At 39.3% G+C, this 17,735-nt stretch overlaps 1 protein-coding gene across 4 annotated transcripts in view; it reads left to right on the top strand.

Moving 5' to 3' along the window:
- Window positions 1-17,735, top strand: part of CORIN (corin, serine peptidase) — a 143,496-nt gene that overhangs the window by 40,877 nt on the left and 84,884 nt on the right. For all 4 annotated transcript variants that reach the window (XM_063336964.1, XM_063336960.1, XM_063336962.1 and 1 more), the window contains one exon: window positions 13,000-13,210. In XM_063336964.1, the coding sequence (XP_063193034.1) occupies window positions 13,000-13,210 (211 nt within the window). The remainder of the gene's footprint in view (window positions 1-12,999; window positions 13,211-17,735) is intronic.

The following is a 17,735-nucleotide window of genomic DNA, read 5'->3' as shown; positions in this document are numbered from 1 at the left end:
TAATTTCTGGATAATAACTAGTTTTAAATATTAATTCTACTTAACATAGGGTCTATCATGACAGAAACCCTTTTATTTTCAAAGCAGATACTTAAGCTAACTGGGCAATATTGTTTTGGATTGACCTTGGGTGGCTGCCAGATGCCCACCCAGCTGCTCTCTCACTCCCCTTCTTCAACAGGACAGAGGGAGAAAATAAGATGGAAAAGCTCATGGGCTGAGGTAAAGATGGGAGACCACTTACCAATTGCCGTCAGGTACAAACCAGACTCATTATTTGAACGTATTGCCAATTAAAAATAGAGTCGAATGGTGAGAAACAAATACAAGAACTAAAACACCTTCCCCCCCACCCCGTCCTTCTTCCCAGGCTCAACTTCACTCCTTCAATCCCATCCCCTCTACCTCCTCACTGCTGTGCGTGGCACAGGGTGGATGGGGACTGGGGGTTGTGGTTGGTTCATAACAGTTCCTCTCTGCTGCTTCTTCCTCCTCACACCTCTTCCCTGCCCCAGCCTGAGGTCCCTCCTACTCCAGAGTAGCTCTCATGTGGGTCCTCTTTGTGGGCTGCAGTCCCCCAGCATGAGTCCTCACTGACAAGACCTTGTTTCAAAGTATTGAGAGAGTACTCTCTTTTTTTTTGTGACAGCTAACATGCTTTACAGCAAAAACAGTTTGCTAAAATTAAATTTGTGAAATCTTACGACAAATCTTCATGTTTTAGATGATAAATAAGCTAATCATTTTGCTGTAGTATAAAAGGGACGATTAAGCAATATAGCTAAGTCAGACCATGGAATGTATGCAGTATGGGAATAGGTTTGCAGATATTTGGGTTTCAGTGATCTAGTGAATAAATAGTCAAAATGGGTGGGTCAAAAGGAATGCTTTAGTCATGTAAGAGGACCTTGGTTTTAGTTGTAAGACAATGGAAAATGGTGCCTGGTGTACATCAGTGAAGAAACCTTTGGGCTGTTTGGTAAATAGCTGGGGTGAGGTTGTAAAACTGAACCATCACAGTGACATAATCCCCCAGTACATTGTTTTAGCAGGAAAAAAGCAACTCTGTAACTGCCTTAGGGATGTTATGAAATGGCGATATGGCATGAGAAATAATAGTTGAGGGGAAAGGAGGTGTGTGTGATAATCCATAAAGATTACCCAAAATCAGTTACGAAAATGCTTGAGACCTTCTGCTCTAAGAAAGCATTTCTTAACTGTATTTGTATTATTTGTCCTATTATTTACTTACTTGGGTTGCTATACATCAGGATGGAAGCACCAAATGCATTGATTATACAGGAGCTGTTAATAAAACTTCTAAAGCCTGAAACTTAAGAAACAAATGCTTTTGAACCATGAGATTCTTATAAAATAAGCTGCTTATTGACAACTTCTTTTTTGCATGGAATTGCTCTTAAAATTGCTCGTATCCCCATATCCTAAAATACTTCACTTATTTAGTACAGTTGCAGAAGTGAGCTGTGTCTATTTTCCTAACAGAAGTTTTGAGTTAATCAAAGGCAGATGACATGAATTATGTACATGATGTTCCTTTTTAATAGTCAGTTTGAGTGGAAGTTTGAAATATTGTTTTGATTTTGTGCAAATGTACCTCAATAGATACAAAAGGAATACGTGCATTTGAAGATAATCCTAGCAGGAACCAGAGATGAGTAAATGGTGCTCAGCTGTTCTTCATTCATTGTGTTACTTTAATTTCTTTCACGCCACTTTTCTTGTCATGAAGAATTTGGAACCTGCTTCATTTACAGATGCCTCTTTAGCAAGCTTTTTATTTTTCCAGTAGTATGGTGACAATGTGCCTTGGCTCACATTAAATCTCAAGGAGCTACAGAGGTCCAGAGTGACACATCTAAAAAGGGAAGGCAGCTATTTAGAACAACACTTGAGCATACGCTAAATTCATCCCTATCCAGAAAGCACTTCGGCGTGTTCTTAAAAGATGGTCTCAGTAGAGAAGCTCTCTAGCCTCAAGATTTAAATTCCAAATAAGCAAAAGTCAGACCCAACCTCCCCTGTTGATTTGAACGGGGTCTGCTGGTGCTCGGTAGTTCTGAAAAAATTGTCCATTTATTCTGTGGCTATCTTTTTATCCCCAAATGCAGGGATGTGAAGAGTTTTAAGTAGTTTCTTATCAGGATCTTGAGCACAGTGCTAAACTTAGGAATTCCCCTAATTATCCATGGTCTCCCAAAGAGGCTTTGCAACTTTTCCCAAACCTGTGACCTCTGATTTAAGGCATCCAACTAGTGCCCATTAGAGTAGTGCACCTCTAATTAGATGAAGATTTTATTTAAGTCTTTGTGCATTGTGAATCATAGAATCATAGAATCTTCATGGTTGGAAGGGACCTTTGAGATCATCAAGTCCAACCATACACACACAAAAAAAACGCCTACAATCTCTGTCACTAGAGCATGCCCTGAAGTGCCACATCTAGACGTTTCTTAAACACCTCCAGGGATGGTGACTCAACCGCCTCCCTGGGCAGGCTGTTCCAGTGCCTGACCACTCTTTCAGTACAGTAATTCTTCCTAATATCTAATCTAAACCTCCCCTGCCGCAGCTTCAGACCATTTCCTCTGGCCCTGTCATTATTCACCTGGGAGAAGGGGCCAACACCCACCTCTCTACACCCTCCTTCCAGATAGTTGTAGAGGGCAAGGAGGTCTTACCTCAGCCTCTCTGCATATGACCTCATATGAATGTTCAATGCCTTTCAGAACTGGATGTCTTAGTTTGGATATCCAAAAAAGACTTTAAATATTGATATGGCGGTTTCAAATATTCAGTTTAGTGCTTTGAAATATAAAGGCAAATAAAGTTAAGAACACTCTTCATTTACAATGTTCTCATTATCATATATAATTTTGAACTGCTTATAAAGCAAATGTTATCCTCTCGTTTAGAAAGATTTAATTTTGGAAGGATGATGAGGTACCCTGGTGACAACAACTGTTTAGTATGTTATTTAGGTATAAATGCATCTGCAGTATTTGTATTCTTAGTGTTTCAACATTCCATGATGGACAAAGTGTAACTGAGGGGTAAGTGACAAAAAAGTGTAATGGTTCTTTAGGCCTAGGATAACAACGGAACCCTCCCCCCGCCCCCCAGTTATTGTAAATCTTAAAATAGGCAAAAATGATTTGCATCTGAATAGCTTACACCCTTATAAATATTTTCAAAATTCATGAGTAAACAATTTTTAAAAATCTTATCTAAACCGTAAGACACTAAGTGCAGAAAAGTTGGATAAAATCCAAATAGAAAAAAATAACGAAGAAACACAAGCAAGGTGGGATGTGTTGAAAGCAAATTGCACTCATTATAATTACACTCACTATTGAAAGGTAATATGCGCTCATTGTAAGTAATGATTGCTATGTCTTGGGCAGGGGAGAAAGTATATAAATAGGGACATACAAACTATCTGAAAATAAGAGCTGTATTGACAAGACTGTAGAAATTATAGAATGAAGCAGACATTGTAACGCAAAAAGTGAAGGGAAGGTAAAGATGGAAAATGAAAGGAAATGTAATTACATGTGAGGTTAAGTCATATAAAGAGTAATTTCCACTGCATCCATAATAAGAGATATTCTAGGGAGAAGACAGCAGGGGTCTCCCAGAGATGGGAAGAATCATTCAGACACTGAAGAGCTTGAAATTGTTGAAGAAATGAAATGCATTCTTTGTGTTAGTATTTACAATGGCAAATTTAGGACAGATGTCTGAAAGACAAGCATTTTCAGGAATCTTGAAGGAGAAATATTAAGGGAAAGCAGAAAAAGAAATAAAAAAAAAAATCTTTAACTAACTGGTTGATTTAAAAACAAAGTCAAGTGAACTGGATCCAACCTGAAAGAATGAAGAAAATTGTGACTTAGTTTGACTGGTATATTTTGAGTAGTATGGCCAAACTGTGGGGTTGCTTTATTGATTTCAGACTGCAGACACAAGCAGCTGCAGAATAGCCAACAGAGTACTTTTTGGAAGAATTGAGAATTTCATACTGAAGGGAATAGTACAAATGATACAGAGATGTTGACCAGACTTGAAAAGAATTGAAGACTTAGGATTTTTTTAAAGCTATTTCCTTCCACAGCTTGATTTTAGTTTTCTGTCCGTGTTATGTCTTCCTCCAGTTTATGCTCTTATAGTCAATGTAGCCTGACACAGAGACTCATCAGGATTTTATCTTGTAGTAGGAACTATCTAAAGGACCTAATTCTGTTACTGCATCTTTGATATGTCCCTGCCTTGTCCTTGCTAGGAAGAATCTAGCCTTCCATACAGAAAGACAATCTACAATTTCCCCTTCTCTTGGGCTTCCTCTCCCAACTTCAATTAAATTTTTCCACATGACTCCGAGTCCAGTGTCTCTGTTTAAGGTGTGCTTGGTTGACATGGGGCTTATCTTCCCTGACACAGGCACCTTCATGCAGTGAGAAGCCCATAAAAACTATCCAAATCTGATGTGACTAAGTGGGATCTGGGCTAGCTGAAAAAAAGATTTTAAAAAAGACAATACAGCAATGCATGAGTCAAAACTAAATCTCCTTTGTAGAATTGTTTTAGTGTTTTCAATTATTCTTTCATGTTACTTGAATTTGAAAAGAAAGAATATTTTTATAAGATTATGGTGGGTTGCCCTTGGGTGGCTGCCAGATGCCCACCCAGCTGCTCTCTCATTTCCTCCCTCAAGAGGACAGAGGGAGAAAATAAGATGGAAAAGCTCATGGGCTGAGGTAAAGATGGGAGACCACTTACCAATTGCCATCAGGTACAAACCAGACTCGACCTGGGGAAAATTATTTGAACGTATTGCCAATTAAAAATAGAGTCGAATGGTGAAAAACAAATACAAGAACTAAACACCTTCCCCCCGACCCCGTCCTTCTTCCCAGGCTCAACTTCACTCTTTCAATCCCATCCCCTCTACCTCCTCACTGCTGTGCGTGGCACAGGGTGGATGGGGACTGGGGGTTGTGGTTGGTTCATAACAGTTCCTCTCTGCTGCTTCTTCCTCCTCACACCTCTTCCCTGCCCCAGCCTGAGGTCCCTCCTACTCCAGAGTAGCTCTCATGTGGGTCCTCTTTATGGGCTGCAGTCCCTCAGGATAAGTCTGCTCCAGCATGGATCCTTCACCAGCTGAGGGGCTCCAGTGGTGGGTCCATTGGTGCTGGCTGGAACCAGCCATGTCCAACACAGAGCAGCCCCAGCCTTTCTTCACAGAGTCCACCCTGCAGACCAGACTCACCATTGCCACCTATGCCAGATACTGAGAAAGCTGGGAAAACCAGGCAAGTTTTGTTGGGTGTAATCCCCTCACTAAATGATGTAAGAGGATGCAAACCCCAGGGAAATAAAGTGAGAGAAGTTATATCTGAATTTTATTTTAATTCTGAGTAATTAATTATATCCATGAGAGACAAAACAGTAGTTAATACAGTGAAAGCTTTTGGCTGGAGGGTGGTGCGATATATTTTAGCCATTGGTGGAACTGTCAAGGCCAGAAGACACTCATAAACCACTATAATCTATTGGCTGAATTTTCCTTTGACAGAAATGCTAATAATACTTTACTCTTATCTGTATCAGGTGTTGTAATTTAAAATACTTTTTCCTTCAGACTTTATTTTTCTTTTAGTGTTAGAGATTATGATACCAGTACTTCAATTTTATTAATCTCTTATCATATAATTAGTTTCTTAAATTTATTAAGGTCTGCTATCCTGCATTTAACTGTACTTTTCCAAGGGGCTAAAAGAGCTCTCAACTAATGCGCTTCCTAGCTGTAGAAATCTTGGTGGTTTTCCTCCAGAATGTGTAGGTATCCTTTTTATTTTCTTTGATAGTGTAATATGACTGTGTGCTGTTCCGTAGGGATTGATTGATGTTTTCTGTTATGGTATAATGTGTCCTGGAAGAGAACAAATATGCAACTTTTCTAGGAGTGTGGAAAAAATGCAAGGAAGGGCCTGAGAACGTGTTTAGAAGGGAACAGTCACCCAGTGGTCACACTGGGCAGCCAAGCTGTCCCTCACGTCAGGAAGCGGAGGCTGCCCTGAACTGTGGAAATCATGTTTTCAAGCTAGTGTTCATGTGAAAAAATTGCAGACTATGCTTTTGTTGTGAAATAGTTGATTTTAACTCCTGATACTTGAACTAGGGAGAAAACAGTTTGTAGATTTTCCTGCTGGGCAGATTCCAAAGGAGGGATCCTACTTCCTGGCATCTATTGAAGTGTGTCAGAAGAAAATCACTCACTGGGGCGCTTTTCCTGAGTTATGGAGAAAACATCTGAAATGCTGTATCAGTTCAGTCCCAATTTCAGTCCCAATCGGACTGTACGTGAGAAATTCATAGCTGGAGGGAGGCCAAGAAAATCTGTCCATCTTCTGTTTTAATTGAAATGAAAAATGTACCAAGATGTCATAGTAAATTAAAAGAGGTATTAAAATTTTTGAAGACAGTAATGAGTTTTGGAAAGAAGTTTTGCTGAGAGCACCAGATGCTAGGTGGAATGCCATGTTCCTTTGATCTGGAGCAAAAGTCCATGACAATCTGGATATTCAATAGCAACAGGACAGAGGAGGTACAAAAGGCATTCTATAACTTCATATGTCTCACATAATGAGATTGTGAAATCAAGCAGAGTCACAAAATCCTTTTACGGTCAGGAGAACATAGCAACTTGGGATTGGAAAAAAAATTGGTTTGCTGAAGGTCATTCTCATATCAAGAAGTCTGCAAATTGCTGCTGTAGGCAAGGCAGGCAAGTTTCTAAGTTAGAATGGATGAGTTTGGTTTGGGTTTGCTCTTTTTAATGGGATTCCTAGAAATTTTCAAGACATTTTAGCATTAAAGATGAGATTTCATTCCACATTTGTAGAGCTTTGGCTATGAAAGAGCCAGGTGAATGTTGCCATTTTTCCTTGGTTTTACTGAGGCTTTACTGGTGAATTTATGGACTGCAACTGCTCAAATTCGTACTGAGAGGGTACCAAGCTAAGTTCTGTATTGAAGTGGGTGGTGATCACTACTGCAAATTGAACACTGTTTCATTTTCATAAGCTACCTAAAGATGTTCTGTAAAAGTTGCTCTGATTAAAAAAATTATTTTCTAATTGAAATATCAGCAAACGACCTGGGATATGAAAATCAGGCTGCGTACAACAAGTGTTTTTTCTGCCAAAAAGCTGTTCGACCCAATGATCTGATCCAAATGAAATAGTTATTCTTTTCCTCTTTCTCTCCTCCACCCTGTGCCCGCCCAAAAATTAAAAAGTGCTGGAGGAGAGGAAAAGGGAAAGGGAGAGGGAGAGGTTGTTTTTTTCAGGCAGGTTAATGTCCAGAGCTAGTTCATTGCATGCCCTCAAAAATATCCAGACGTGACAACCACTGTTGGGTGAGGAATCGTGACCTTATCACTATAGGGATGGTTGAGCATTTTGAAACTAAAATGATTAATCAAGTTTAAGCTGCAGTTCTGGTTGCATTGCCTTTGAGGAAAGAATGTAGGTGGTTATTTTCAGTCAGCTCAATCCTCTAGTCCAGTTCACTTTGTGCAGATGGAATCCATAGGTAGTACAATCTGGGAACAATCTGAAGAGGAGAGAGGGAAAGGGAAAATGCATTGTTTAAATTAGTTTCAGCAGCACTGAATATGAAACAGTAGAGTTGCATTGCAATTGTTGGAGTAGAAGGAAGCCCTTTTTTACCAGTTCAGTCCATCTGGCAATAGCCACTGATAAACAGAAACCTCAAAACTCTTAATTTAGATGAATGTCAGAAATGACCCATATAATTAGGAACCACGCTGTTCTGATCAACAGCTTTTTCACATGTTGTTATTCTAATTCACTGCTCTTTTTTTCCCCCCATTAGGGATTGCCAAAACTAGTTTATGTGCCTTGTATTCCCCATAATTAATGAATTTTTACTGGAGAAAAGAAGTAAATAGGTTGAGGCTTTTCTATGTGTATCCAGCATTTATCTTCTTCTCTGCTCTGTTTCCTGCTTGGTTGGTAACATCTTTGGTACCAGTATGTTATACCATCAGTCAGATTAGCATTCTGGCACTGCAGGGCCGCATAATTTGTAAAACACGCTTAGCCTGTGCATATGGAGCAGAATTTAGCAATTCAGTAGAATAGTTATGCATTTTGAGGTTTACTGCATTCTTTTCTTATATCTGTGGCTGTTTGTCAGTGTAATTATTCAGATTTTGTTTATTTGAAAATAAAAGAATACTGTTATTCTTACTAAAATAGTTACCTTATCTCTTCAATCTTTTTATTTAAATACATACTCCTCATTAAATTAGCAGTCCCTTTTGCTTGAATTTTAAATAGCTTTTCTCCTACTTCTAATGTCCTTTAAAATAAATTATTCCTTGTTCTGTAGAACGCTGTGTCTGTGTCACCGTTTGCTTTTGTAGAGAGCAATTTGGCACTGAGCAGGCTTGCCTGTCTGAAAGGTATTTTCTGTCTGTCACAAGGTATTGGGCTCGATGCAAGAATTACCAGATGGACTTGTTTTGTGCACATGATCAGAATAGAGAATCTTTTGAGTTTTCTACTGGTCTCAGTTTAGGTGAAATGACCTTGCTCTGAAATAGTGTATTACTCAAAGTATGACCAATTTATGCAGTTGTGTGGAACTCGAGAGGTCCCTTGCAAAGCAATAAAGATACACCTGCCTGCTGCTGGGTTAGAGGTCTGTGGGCTGGCTTGGAGAGGGCCGATGCATCCATGCTCTGCAGCTCCGTGTGGTATAAGTGAGCCAGTGGGGTGCTGTTCCTGAGTCCTGCGTACAAGATAGCTTTCCATAATTTACTGGACAGGGTTTTTGAGACTATAGCACTTGTTACTACTGCAGTGAGAATCTGAGATATATATTGATGTGTGATGTGTGATCTCACAATATATATGTGAGATGTGATGTGTGTGAGATTGACTGTGATGCAACAATTGCTATCATCCTGAAATTATGCTTTGACTTGGAGGTGTTGAGGGTATGGGACACTCACCTGTTGCACTGTAATTTACTTGCTGGGTGAATGATGGAACAAAAAATAGAAGATGTGGATTGAGGATCAGTGTTAAAAAGATGAAGTTGCATCTCTCTTTCTTTGTTTTAAAAATTCTTGTAAAATTGCTATAAAAGTATATCTTCTTGGCCGTGAATGTTGACTTCAGTGCTGTGTTGTCCAGCCACTGAGTACTCCTAAAAGATCAGATAGCTCCAAGGAACTGTAGCCCTTCTCTGTCAGGATTGTGTGAATTATAAAAGGTCTAAAGGAGCCCACGCACATGATCTCAGCCAAAATGTCACTGCTTTTTGGCACATGTCATGGCAGGGACTATTTTGCAATTGTGTCTCAGGAGATACAAGGTGATTTTGTGAATAATTTTGTTGAAATTCCATTTGTGTAAGCCCTGTGTGCTCCTCCTCCCCCCAATTTAGGATAATTTTATTTATTTAAATAACTTCAGTGTGAAATGTTTGTGGGTGGGAGAGACCCAGAATCTTGCATGGGTATGTTATCCTTTTATCACAACAGTTACTGAAAATGTAGTCCGAGCATCAGCAAAAGAATGTAGGCAAGAGAGAACTGTAGGGAGGTTAGCAGTTTAAATAATTTCTCCTGTGAAAGCTTCAATATTTGTAATATTTAAATCAGAACTTTAGTGTTCTTAAGCTTTCCCAAGCAATAAAAGTCTTTTAAGCAAAGTCCAAATAAATGGCAAAGAGTTCGTTCAAGTGCAAAATGCAATGTAAAAAATGGAGAGAGATTTTACATTTTTATAGCAGGTCAAGATACTGTGCAAAAGTCACAAAGTCAGTAGTCATTCCAGAGGTGGCATCTTTTAAAAGAAAACTTTGTGATTCTGAAGTGAATTTTCTTCCCTTCCCTCCACCTGTCTTCCCTTTCCCCTTTCCTCTGGAAAGGTATTTTAGTATCACTAGATTTTGGTGTCACAGCCTAACAGGTAGATTTGGTGATCATCCTGGTGCTATTTTCAAAAATACCTGTACAGCCTCAGAGCAGAGGTGGCACTAAAAATCATTGGCATGTGGTACTAACTCATATAGCCACTTTTGAAAACTGCACTCTGCAATTTTGAAAGTTCTCTTAATTTGGAGGCTCACCACTTTTTTGCTGATCTCCCAGCATTTACTTTCAATTCTGAATGAAGAATCTGCCCCTGAATTATATGGAAAAATGTGATTCTGGTATGAACAGGTTCATTAGTCACTCTAGTGTAGGAGTGAAAAGGGAGTGTAGCAGAAAATGGGTGTACACTTGTTCTGAGATTTCTCATTGGCAGTACTGGGAAGGGGAGGAATCTTAACACAGGGACTTGTGGAGATAGTTTTAGCTTGATTAGAATGATGGCAGAGACTTGCTGTTATTTAAGTGGGGCAATATTCAATTCCTTAGATTTTGTTGGTAGATTTCTGGAGAGGGAGAAGAGAAAGGGAGGAATTTGAGTACACTCAGCAGGCACTGAAAAAATAGGGATTATTTTTTAACAAGTCAAGATAAAATTTGAAACCCACCTTTTTTGTCCATCCCTTCAAAGACATTGCAACTTGAAAAAGCCCTAACGATTTTTTTTCTTCATTATGCTTTGCTTTCCCTTACTCTTATGTGAGGCTGTATTAGTTCATAGATACCAGAATTTGCCACTAGTGCATTTAGACAGTGAGGACTGTGTTTGGACTGAAAGGTGAGGAAGAGACAGACTTGCTGAACCCTAATAGCTACATCTTGTATGCTTTGCATGCCCAGCATTTATCAGTTCAGGAGTTTGGGTGTAAATGAGTCACATAATTATTGGAAGAAGCCAGTCCCAAAATGTCTGATGATGGAAAGGATCTACCCCATTTGGTGCTACCAATGTCCAGTTTGCTCGGATAATAAGAACATGAGTGCTAAGGCTTGAATGTGCTCAAGAGTTTTCCCCCTTCAGAAGGCTAGAGTTGGGATCATGATTTAGCATGAGTTTGATTTGTTTACATCATGATTAGTGATGGAGTCTGATCTTGAGAATGGGCTGAGGTCCCAGCTTATTGTACAATGTGGATACGCTCTGAGTGTGAAAAAAATGCTGCTGGAGCCTGACTAGGTGGTCTAGAAAGGCCTTCGTCAAAGAAGGGAGCTGTCATAAATATTAGATTTTAATAGTTTGTTCTTGATGAAAATTTTGAATTTGATGTATGGCTTTTGAAACTCACTCTTAAGAACTTTGTGTAGTGAGTTAACCTGATGATCATGCATAGCTGAGAGAGCCTACTGCACATGACAGTGCATAAGCAGAGAAAGGTTGCTCTGGTAGGTCGAGAGTGGGACAACAGTTTAGGACAGGGTAGGTGTTCAGCCTATAAAATCAAATAATTCTACGTTGTTTGGACAGAGAAGAAAGACAGTGGAGGTAAGACCATCACCTTGGGAAAAATAGGTAAGCAGGTTGGTGAATTTGTCAGGAAAGGCCACTGCAAAGTAGAATGGTAGCAAAAAGAGAAACATTATCATAGAATCTTCATGGTTGGAAGGGACCTTTGAGATCATCAAGTCCAACCATCACACACAAAAAAACCGCCTACAATCTCTGTCACTAGAGCATGCCCTGAAGTGCCAAATCTACACGTTTCTACCTCCCAGGGCAGGCTGTTCCAGTGCCTGACCACTCTTTCAGTACAGTAATTCTTCCTGATATCTAATCTAAACCTCCCCTGCCACAACTTCAGACCATTTCCTCTGGTCCTGTCATTATTCACCTGGGAGAAGAGGCCAACGCCCACCTCTCTCCAACCTCCTTTCAGGGAGTTGTAGAGGGCAATGAGGTCTCCCCTCAGCCTCCTCTTCTCCAAGCTAAACATGCCCAGCTCCCTCAGCCTCTCCTCATATGCCCTGGTCTCCAGACCCCTCACCAGCCTGGTAGCTCTCCTCTGGACACGCTCCAGCACTTCAATGTCCCTCTTGTACAGAGGGGCCCAGAACTGAACACAGTACTTGAGGTGAGGCCTCACCAGTGCCGAGTACAGAGGCACCATCACTTCCCTACTCCTGCTGGCCACGCTATTCCTGATGCAAGCCAGGATGCTGTTGGCCTTCTTGGCCACCTGGGCACACTGCTGGCTCATGTTAAGCTGGCCATCCACCAGCACCCCCAGGTCCTTTTCTGCTGGGCAGCTTTCCAGCCACTCTTCCCCAAGCTGTAGCATTGCTTGGGGTTGTTGTGACTGAAATGCAGGACCTGGCACTTGGCCTTATTAAACCTCATACAGTTGGCCTTGGCCCATCAATCCAGCCTGTCCAGGTCCCTCTGTAGAGCCTTCCTACCCTCAAGCAGATCAACACTCCCACCTAGTTTGGTGTCACCTGCAAACTTACTGAGGGTGCACTCAATCCCCTCATCCAGATCATTGATAAAGATATTAAACAAAACTGGCCCCAAAACTGAGCCCTGAGGGACACCACTGGTGACCGGCTGCCAAGAGGATTTCACCCCATTAATCACAACTCTCTGGGCACGGCCATCCAGACAGTTTTTTATGGAAACACCCAAAACAGAGCAGCTTTTTTTGTATGATGGCCATTCTTAGTTTCCGCCAAAGTTGGCTGTATCCAGGCTATTCTTATTGTGTGTTCATCCAACCTGTGTCAGAAAGAAATTTGCTTTGTGTTATTTCTAGTCCAGTTTTGTAGAGGTTCAGAGGATTGTGAAAAGTTTGTTTGGTTTTCCAAACAAAGCTACCGAGCTTCTCCAGAGTCCTTTTTTTTTTTTTTTTTCTTATTTTTTGACAGTATTATGATAGCATTATGGAATGTTGTCTTTTCTGTGAGGTACAGGCATTGCTTATATACCATATGTACTGACTAGTCAATTCAATAAGTGCTTTGAACCAACTATTAAATGGTGATACTTTTGTTCTAAATATATTGTTTTGATTTCACAGGTGCCTGCATAAATATCACCAACAGCCAGTGCCAAATGCTGCCATATAACTACACCACTATAACTTCAGTTCTTTCCATTGTCAAAAGTATTGAAATGGAAAAGTTCCTGAAGTTCTTCAGTTATCTCAGTCGTCTCAGCTGCTATCAACACATCATGCTGTTTGGCTGTAGTCTTGCTCTTCCTGAATGCATCAGTGACGGTGATGACAGGTATTTGGAAATGAAAATCAGTGGCTAGAGCCAATTGTGGTAAAATACTCTCTGTCTAATCAGACAAGGGAAGATCCAAACAAAGCCTATGACCTTCTCATTGCAAAACTCCTGTCTGTCAAAGCTATTCACAACATTTCTGCCATGATAAGCCAACTGCAATAGAGTTCTCTTAGAAAAAATATTGCCACTGTATGGAATAAAACTGGTGTATCAGGGCAGTCAGGCTGATTTTCTTAAAAAAGGCTGTCCAGAGTTCTTGTACCTCATGCTTGGTAACAACATAAATGCATTGGATATTTATCGTATTGGCATAAAGTGTGGTAGCTGTTAGGTAAATTAAACTTCGAATTTTTTTAGTCGTTTCCTGCAGAAAAGTTAATATTTTAAATATATTTTATAGTATTAGTTTAGCAGGATGGTTTCAAAGTGACACAAACTGTTTTGGAAGCTGCATTTTACATAGCATTTACATAGCTAAATAGCATTAGTATCATGTGCATACACTTTTTTCACTGAGTTTGATTTGAAAAAGGATCAGTGAGTTTAACAGTGCTAAAATCAAAATAAAAGGAAAAAAGGAAATATTTTTTTAATATGTACACAATCTCTGATGTTTCTGGATGAGGAAAGAGAGAGGGTAGAGTTCTTTCTACTTATTTTCATTTCTCCTTATTTCCAATTTCTCCACTGTGAAATTCAGTGTAAGAGAATATGGCAATTGGATAAGTGATTAAATTAACGTAACAAGAACCAAGAAGCTGAAAGCTGTGCAGTTTAGAAGGGATAGGATGCTTATGAAGAAAGTTCTAGGAGGTGAGGTAAGATGGTCTAAAATATAGTTGCCAATGAAAGGTACAGTCCCACTCCAGGCAATGTGTACCTGCTGTTTCCATTGCACTAGAGTGATTCCTAGGTTGGCCAATTAAGCTCACTAAACTGATGTAAAATTAACACAGAAAAAAAGCATACAGATGATTATATGGATAGGATTAGGGTGGAGGTCAGGCAGCATGGGTACTGGTGGAACAAGGCTGAGCATTAGACTGGCTGAGCTGTTTAATCCAAATACACCTGTGTGTGTATCTTTGTCAGACTACCAAAAACTACGTTCAGTTAACCCTGTTTAACTCAGTGCATGATTAATTATAGCTCCCCTGTTCCAATTCAGTATAACAATGGTTCCAGTTAAAGATCTGGTAATGTAGAGCCTTAAGCTACCTGCTGGCTCTAGAAATCATAAAACAAAATAAGAAAAGTGCGTTCAGGTAATAAATTGATGCATTTAAACATTCAACAACAGAAGATGCTATTTCTCTGTTGCTTCACTTATTCCCTTGTCTGGAACTTGACTTTCACAAACCTTTTGAGAGCAAGTGGTGTATGTCAAAAGTGCAAAGCTCATAAATCAATCAAATAAAGATAGTCGTGAAAGGGTAAGATTTTTACCTTTCCTTTTCTGTTTCTTTCCTGAAGGCATCTTTCTTGCAGGGCTTACATTATGACAGCTGCCTTGCTAATTTAAAAAGAATAGAAGTTAAACTAAAGTTTGGAGCATGGAGGTTTTTGCTCTGGTTTTGGGTAGCAAGCAAAATACTTTGAGATTCATGAGTCAGAGTTTTTCTTTGTATGTGTGGTCGTTTTTTTGATTGTGTTTTTTTTTTTTTTCCCCACCAGCAACCGTTTCCCATTAATTTTTAATGTCAAAGCTGCAACTGCATTTCCATGTCCTGGTTTACGTTCTGGAGGTCACAATGCCTCCCTCTATTCTTATTTTAAAATATTATTTGTGGAAACTCTTCTGGCCCCTGCAGGCCAATGGGAAGAAAGTCTAATGTGAGACTGTAAATGATGCAGGATTATGTTAGAATCTGATTTCACTTTATAAGTAATCGTATGTCTCCAAAGTGTGTCATGGGTGACACTGAAAACGTAGGCTGAGTGGCAACCACAGGAAGAACCATAAGGGTGGATTCACAAAGTGCTGGTTTGTTAAATCTGCTTTGCTAAAGCTGAGTTGTCCTAGTTTAACTTCTGCTCTCTTCTTTAAAGAGAATACATTTTTTCTGCAGGCAACTGAGTGATTTCTTTGATTATAGTTTTTCTTGTAGCACCAATTATTGCAGGCAAACAGATGTGTTTCAAAGCCAAGAATAATCGTTTGAAGAAGCATCATATCTACATAAAGTAGTTAACACCTTCCCTTCCCCTCCTCCCCCAATAACTCCTCTCAGTGAGATCTTGTCCTGGTTTGAACATGACAGATCTGGAGAAAGCTCTTTGTTGGTATGAAAAGTTCTTGGTATAATAGGGGAAGTTGTGTTGTATGTGTTGTGTGCAGATATGAAAAAGGAAGAGGTCTGGTTTAGGTGTGTTGAATAGGGGAATCTGGGAAGTAGAAACATACTGAAGGAGAAGCAGAAGAAGCACTGTGGAAAGACTCTGATGATTATGAATGGGGATACGTCCAGAAGCTGTAGCCCTTTTTTGGGACTATGCTTGTTTTTAACATACAGTATCACAAAACATACACTAGTGTGGAGAACAGTATGTTACTGACATAGTCACTAGTTCCTACAGTCAATTACAGCTGTTTCATTCTAATTGCCAGTGCATCTCTGATCATAATGTTTCATTTATTGATACTTCTTTGTTTTATAGTGCAATTGTTTCAAATTTATGTAAAGCATAATTAGACAAATGCTGCTAACAGTAGAGAAGAAATGAAACTCATGTGATGCTCAGATGTCTATTCTTAGGTATTGCCGAGAGAGTCTGTGTTGGCAGCTGCAGCCATGGGAGCAATAATTATAACAATGCGTTAAAAGCAGCAACAAGAAGGAAAGCTACAAACACTAATTTTTGGCATCCAGTGTGCTGTCATTACATAGCTTTGCTCTGATATTTAAACTTATGTCTGTTTCACATTTATCTTTCATGTGTTTATAAACATTGTATTCATTAGCACTTGAAGGAGATTAAGTTTCTAGGCAGAGAGCATCTTCAGTGTTTGTGTAACACACAATGTAATTAGGTACTGGGATTTCTGAATACTACCACAGTACTGTTGCTCTTGAAAATTGTTCTTCTATATCTTATGGCAATGAAAATCATGTGTGGCACTGAAAAGCTATTAATTTAAAAAGCTGTATTAAATTCCAACAACTGGATGTACAATCAGCTAGCCCTGCTCTTTCAAGAAAATATGTAACAGTACCTTTAAGATATTCCTTTCCAGTAAAGGTAAACCTTGAAAGTACAACTAAAACTTGTGTGAGACTGGAACATGGAAAGTTGAAGTGCAGTACGACTTTTTTGCTTGCTTATTACTTTCTCATAATTTGGATAGTAAGAGACAGTTTTATTTAAAGGCACTATGAAATTTCTTCGTCCTTGGGTGAATGGATGAGATCTTTCCAATACGACTTCAAAATCCGACTTAAGAAACTTGTCTTAACACAGTCCAGCAGCATTGCTAAGAGAACATGACTCAATCCTGAAAAGTAACACCAATGATGCAAGAACATCTTAAACTAGTCAATGTGCTTAACTACTGACTTCTGAAACATTCCAGGTAGTAACTTTGTCCTTTTAGGTAGTATTAGCCTGCAGCCTGTTACCACCAAATGCAACGCTGGTATTTTATTTGTTGTAAGAAAGATCTGTTCTCAGCATTGTCATGATTAATGGTTTAAGCTAGTGAATTTTACTTCATGTTGGGAGACAAGGTCAGTTACTGCAACATAGTGGCTGTTTATTGATAGCAACTCACTTGCATTGGAATCCATAAGTCCTATGGACTTCAGCTATTGCATTCAAGAAGAAAAAAAATATCTGAAAAAAGTTAGTGCGCAGTGTTTTCAGATTGTTGAAAGAAAAAAAGGCTGTATTTTAAAACCAAAATTAATGTAAAATTTAAAGATTCAAAATCAATAGAGAAGTTCATAGTGGGTCAGCCTGTAACTGCATAATGCAGACATATTCATTGAATGATGCTTTCTAATATTTTTTGCACTCTGTGAATACTCATGTTTCATCAAAAGACTTGGTAAGATAGGCAAGCTATATAAGATCCTGAAGGCCTACGTATATGGCTCATTTTGGACTTTTTATCATGGGAATAAATTTGAAGGTTATGGATTCTCATAATACCTCTTTGCTGTCATGCTGTCTTCTAAAGCAGAAGCTAATAGCTTGAGTACTTCCACTAATCCTCTGTGTAGAAGTGTATTCCAGAAAGCCGAGGAAACGTCTTCCATTGATAGATCCTCAGAGTCTCAAATCTTTGGAGGTCAAACTTAAAGCTCTGCCTAGAAAATAGTATTAGGGCAATGCAAATTAAAAAGTATGATATGCTTTCAAGGCAAAATTCTAATGCACCTTGCATTTCTGTATCTGTTTACTCACTATGGGTTTTTTCATGTCAGACATCTTTGAAAATAAAGTTGTGAAGTGGTTGGCCTTCAGTTAGGGCTCAGAGAGTCCATCCGAGATCATGGCTTTTTACGCTGGAAGCTGTACAAAC

The sequence above is a fragment of the Chroicocephalus ridibundus genome, chromosome 5 (assembly GCF_963924245.1).
Source record: "Chroicocephalus ridibundus chromosome 5, bChrRid1.1, whole genome shotgun sequence".
NCBI classification, from domain to species: Eukaryota; Metazoa; Chordata; class Aves; order Charadriiformes; family Laridae; genus Chroicocephalus; species Chroicocephalus ridibundus.
Note: the sequence above shows the minus strand (reverse complement) of the source record. Positions and strands in the feature narration are given on the sequence as shown.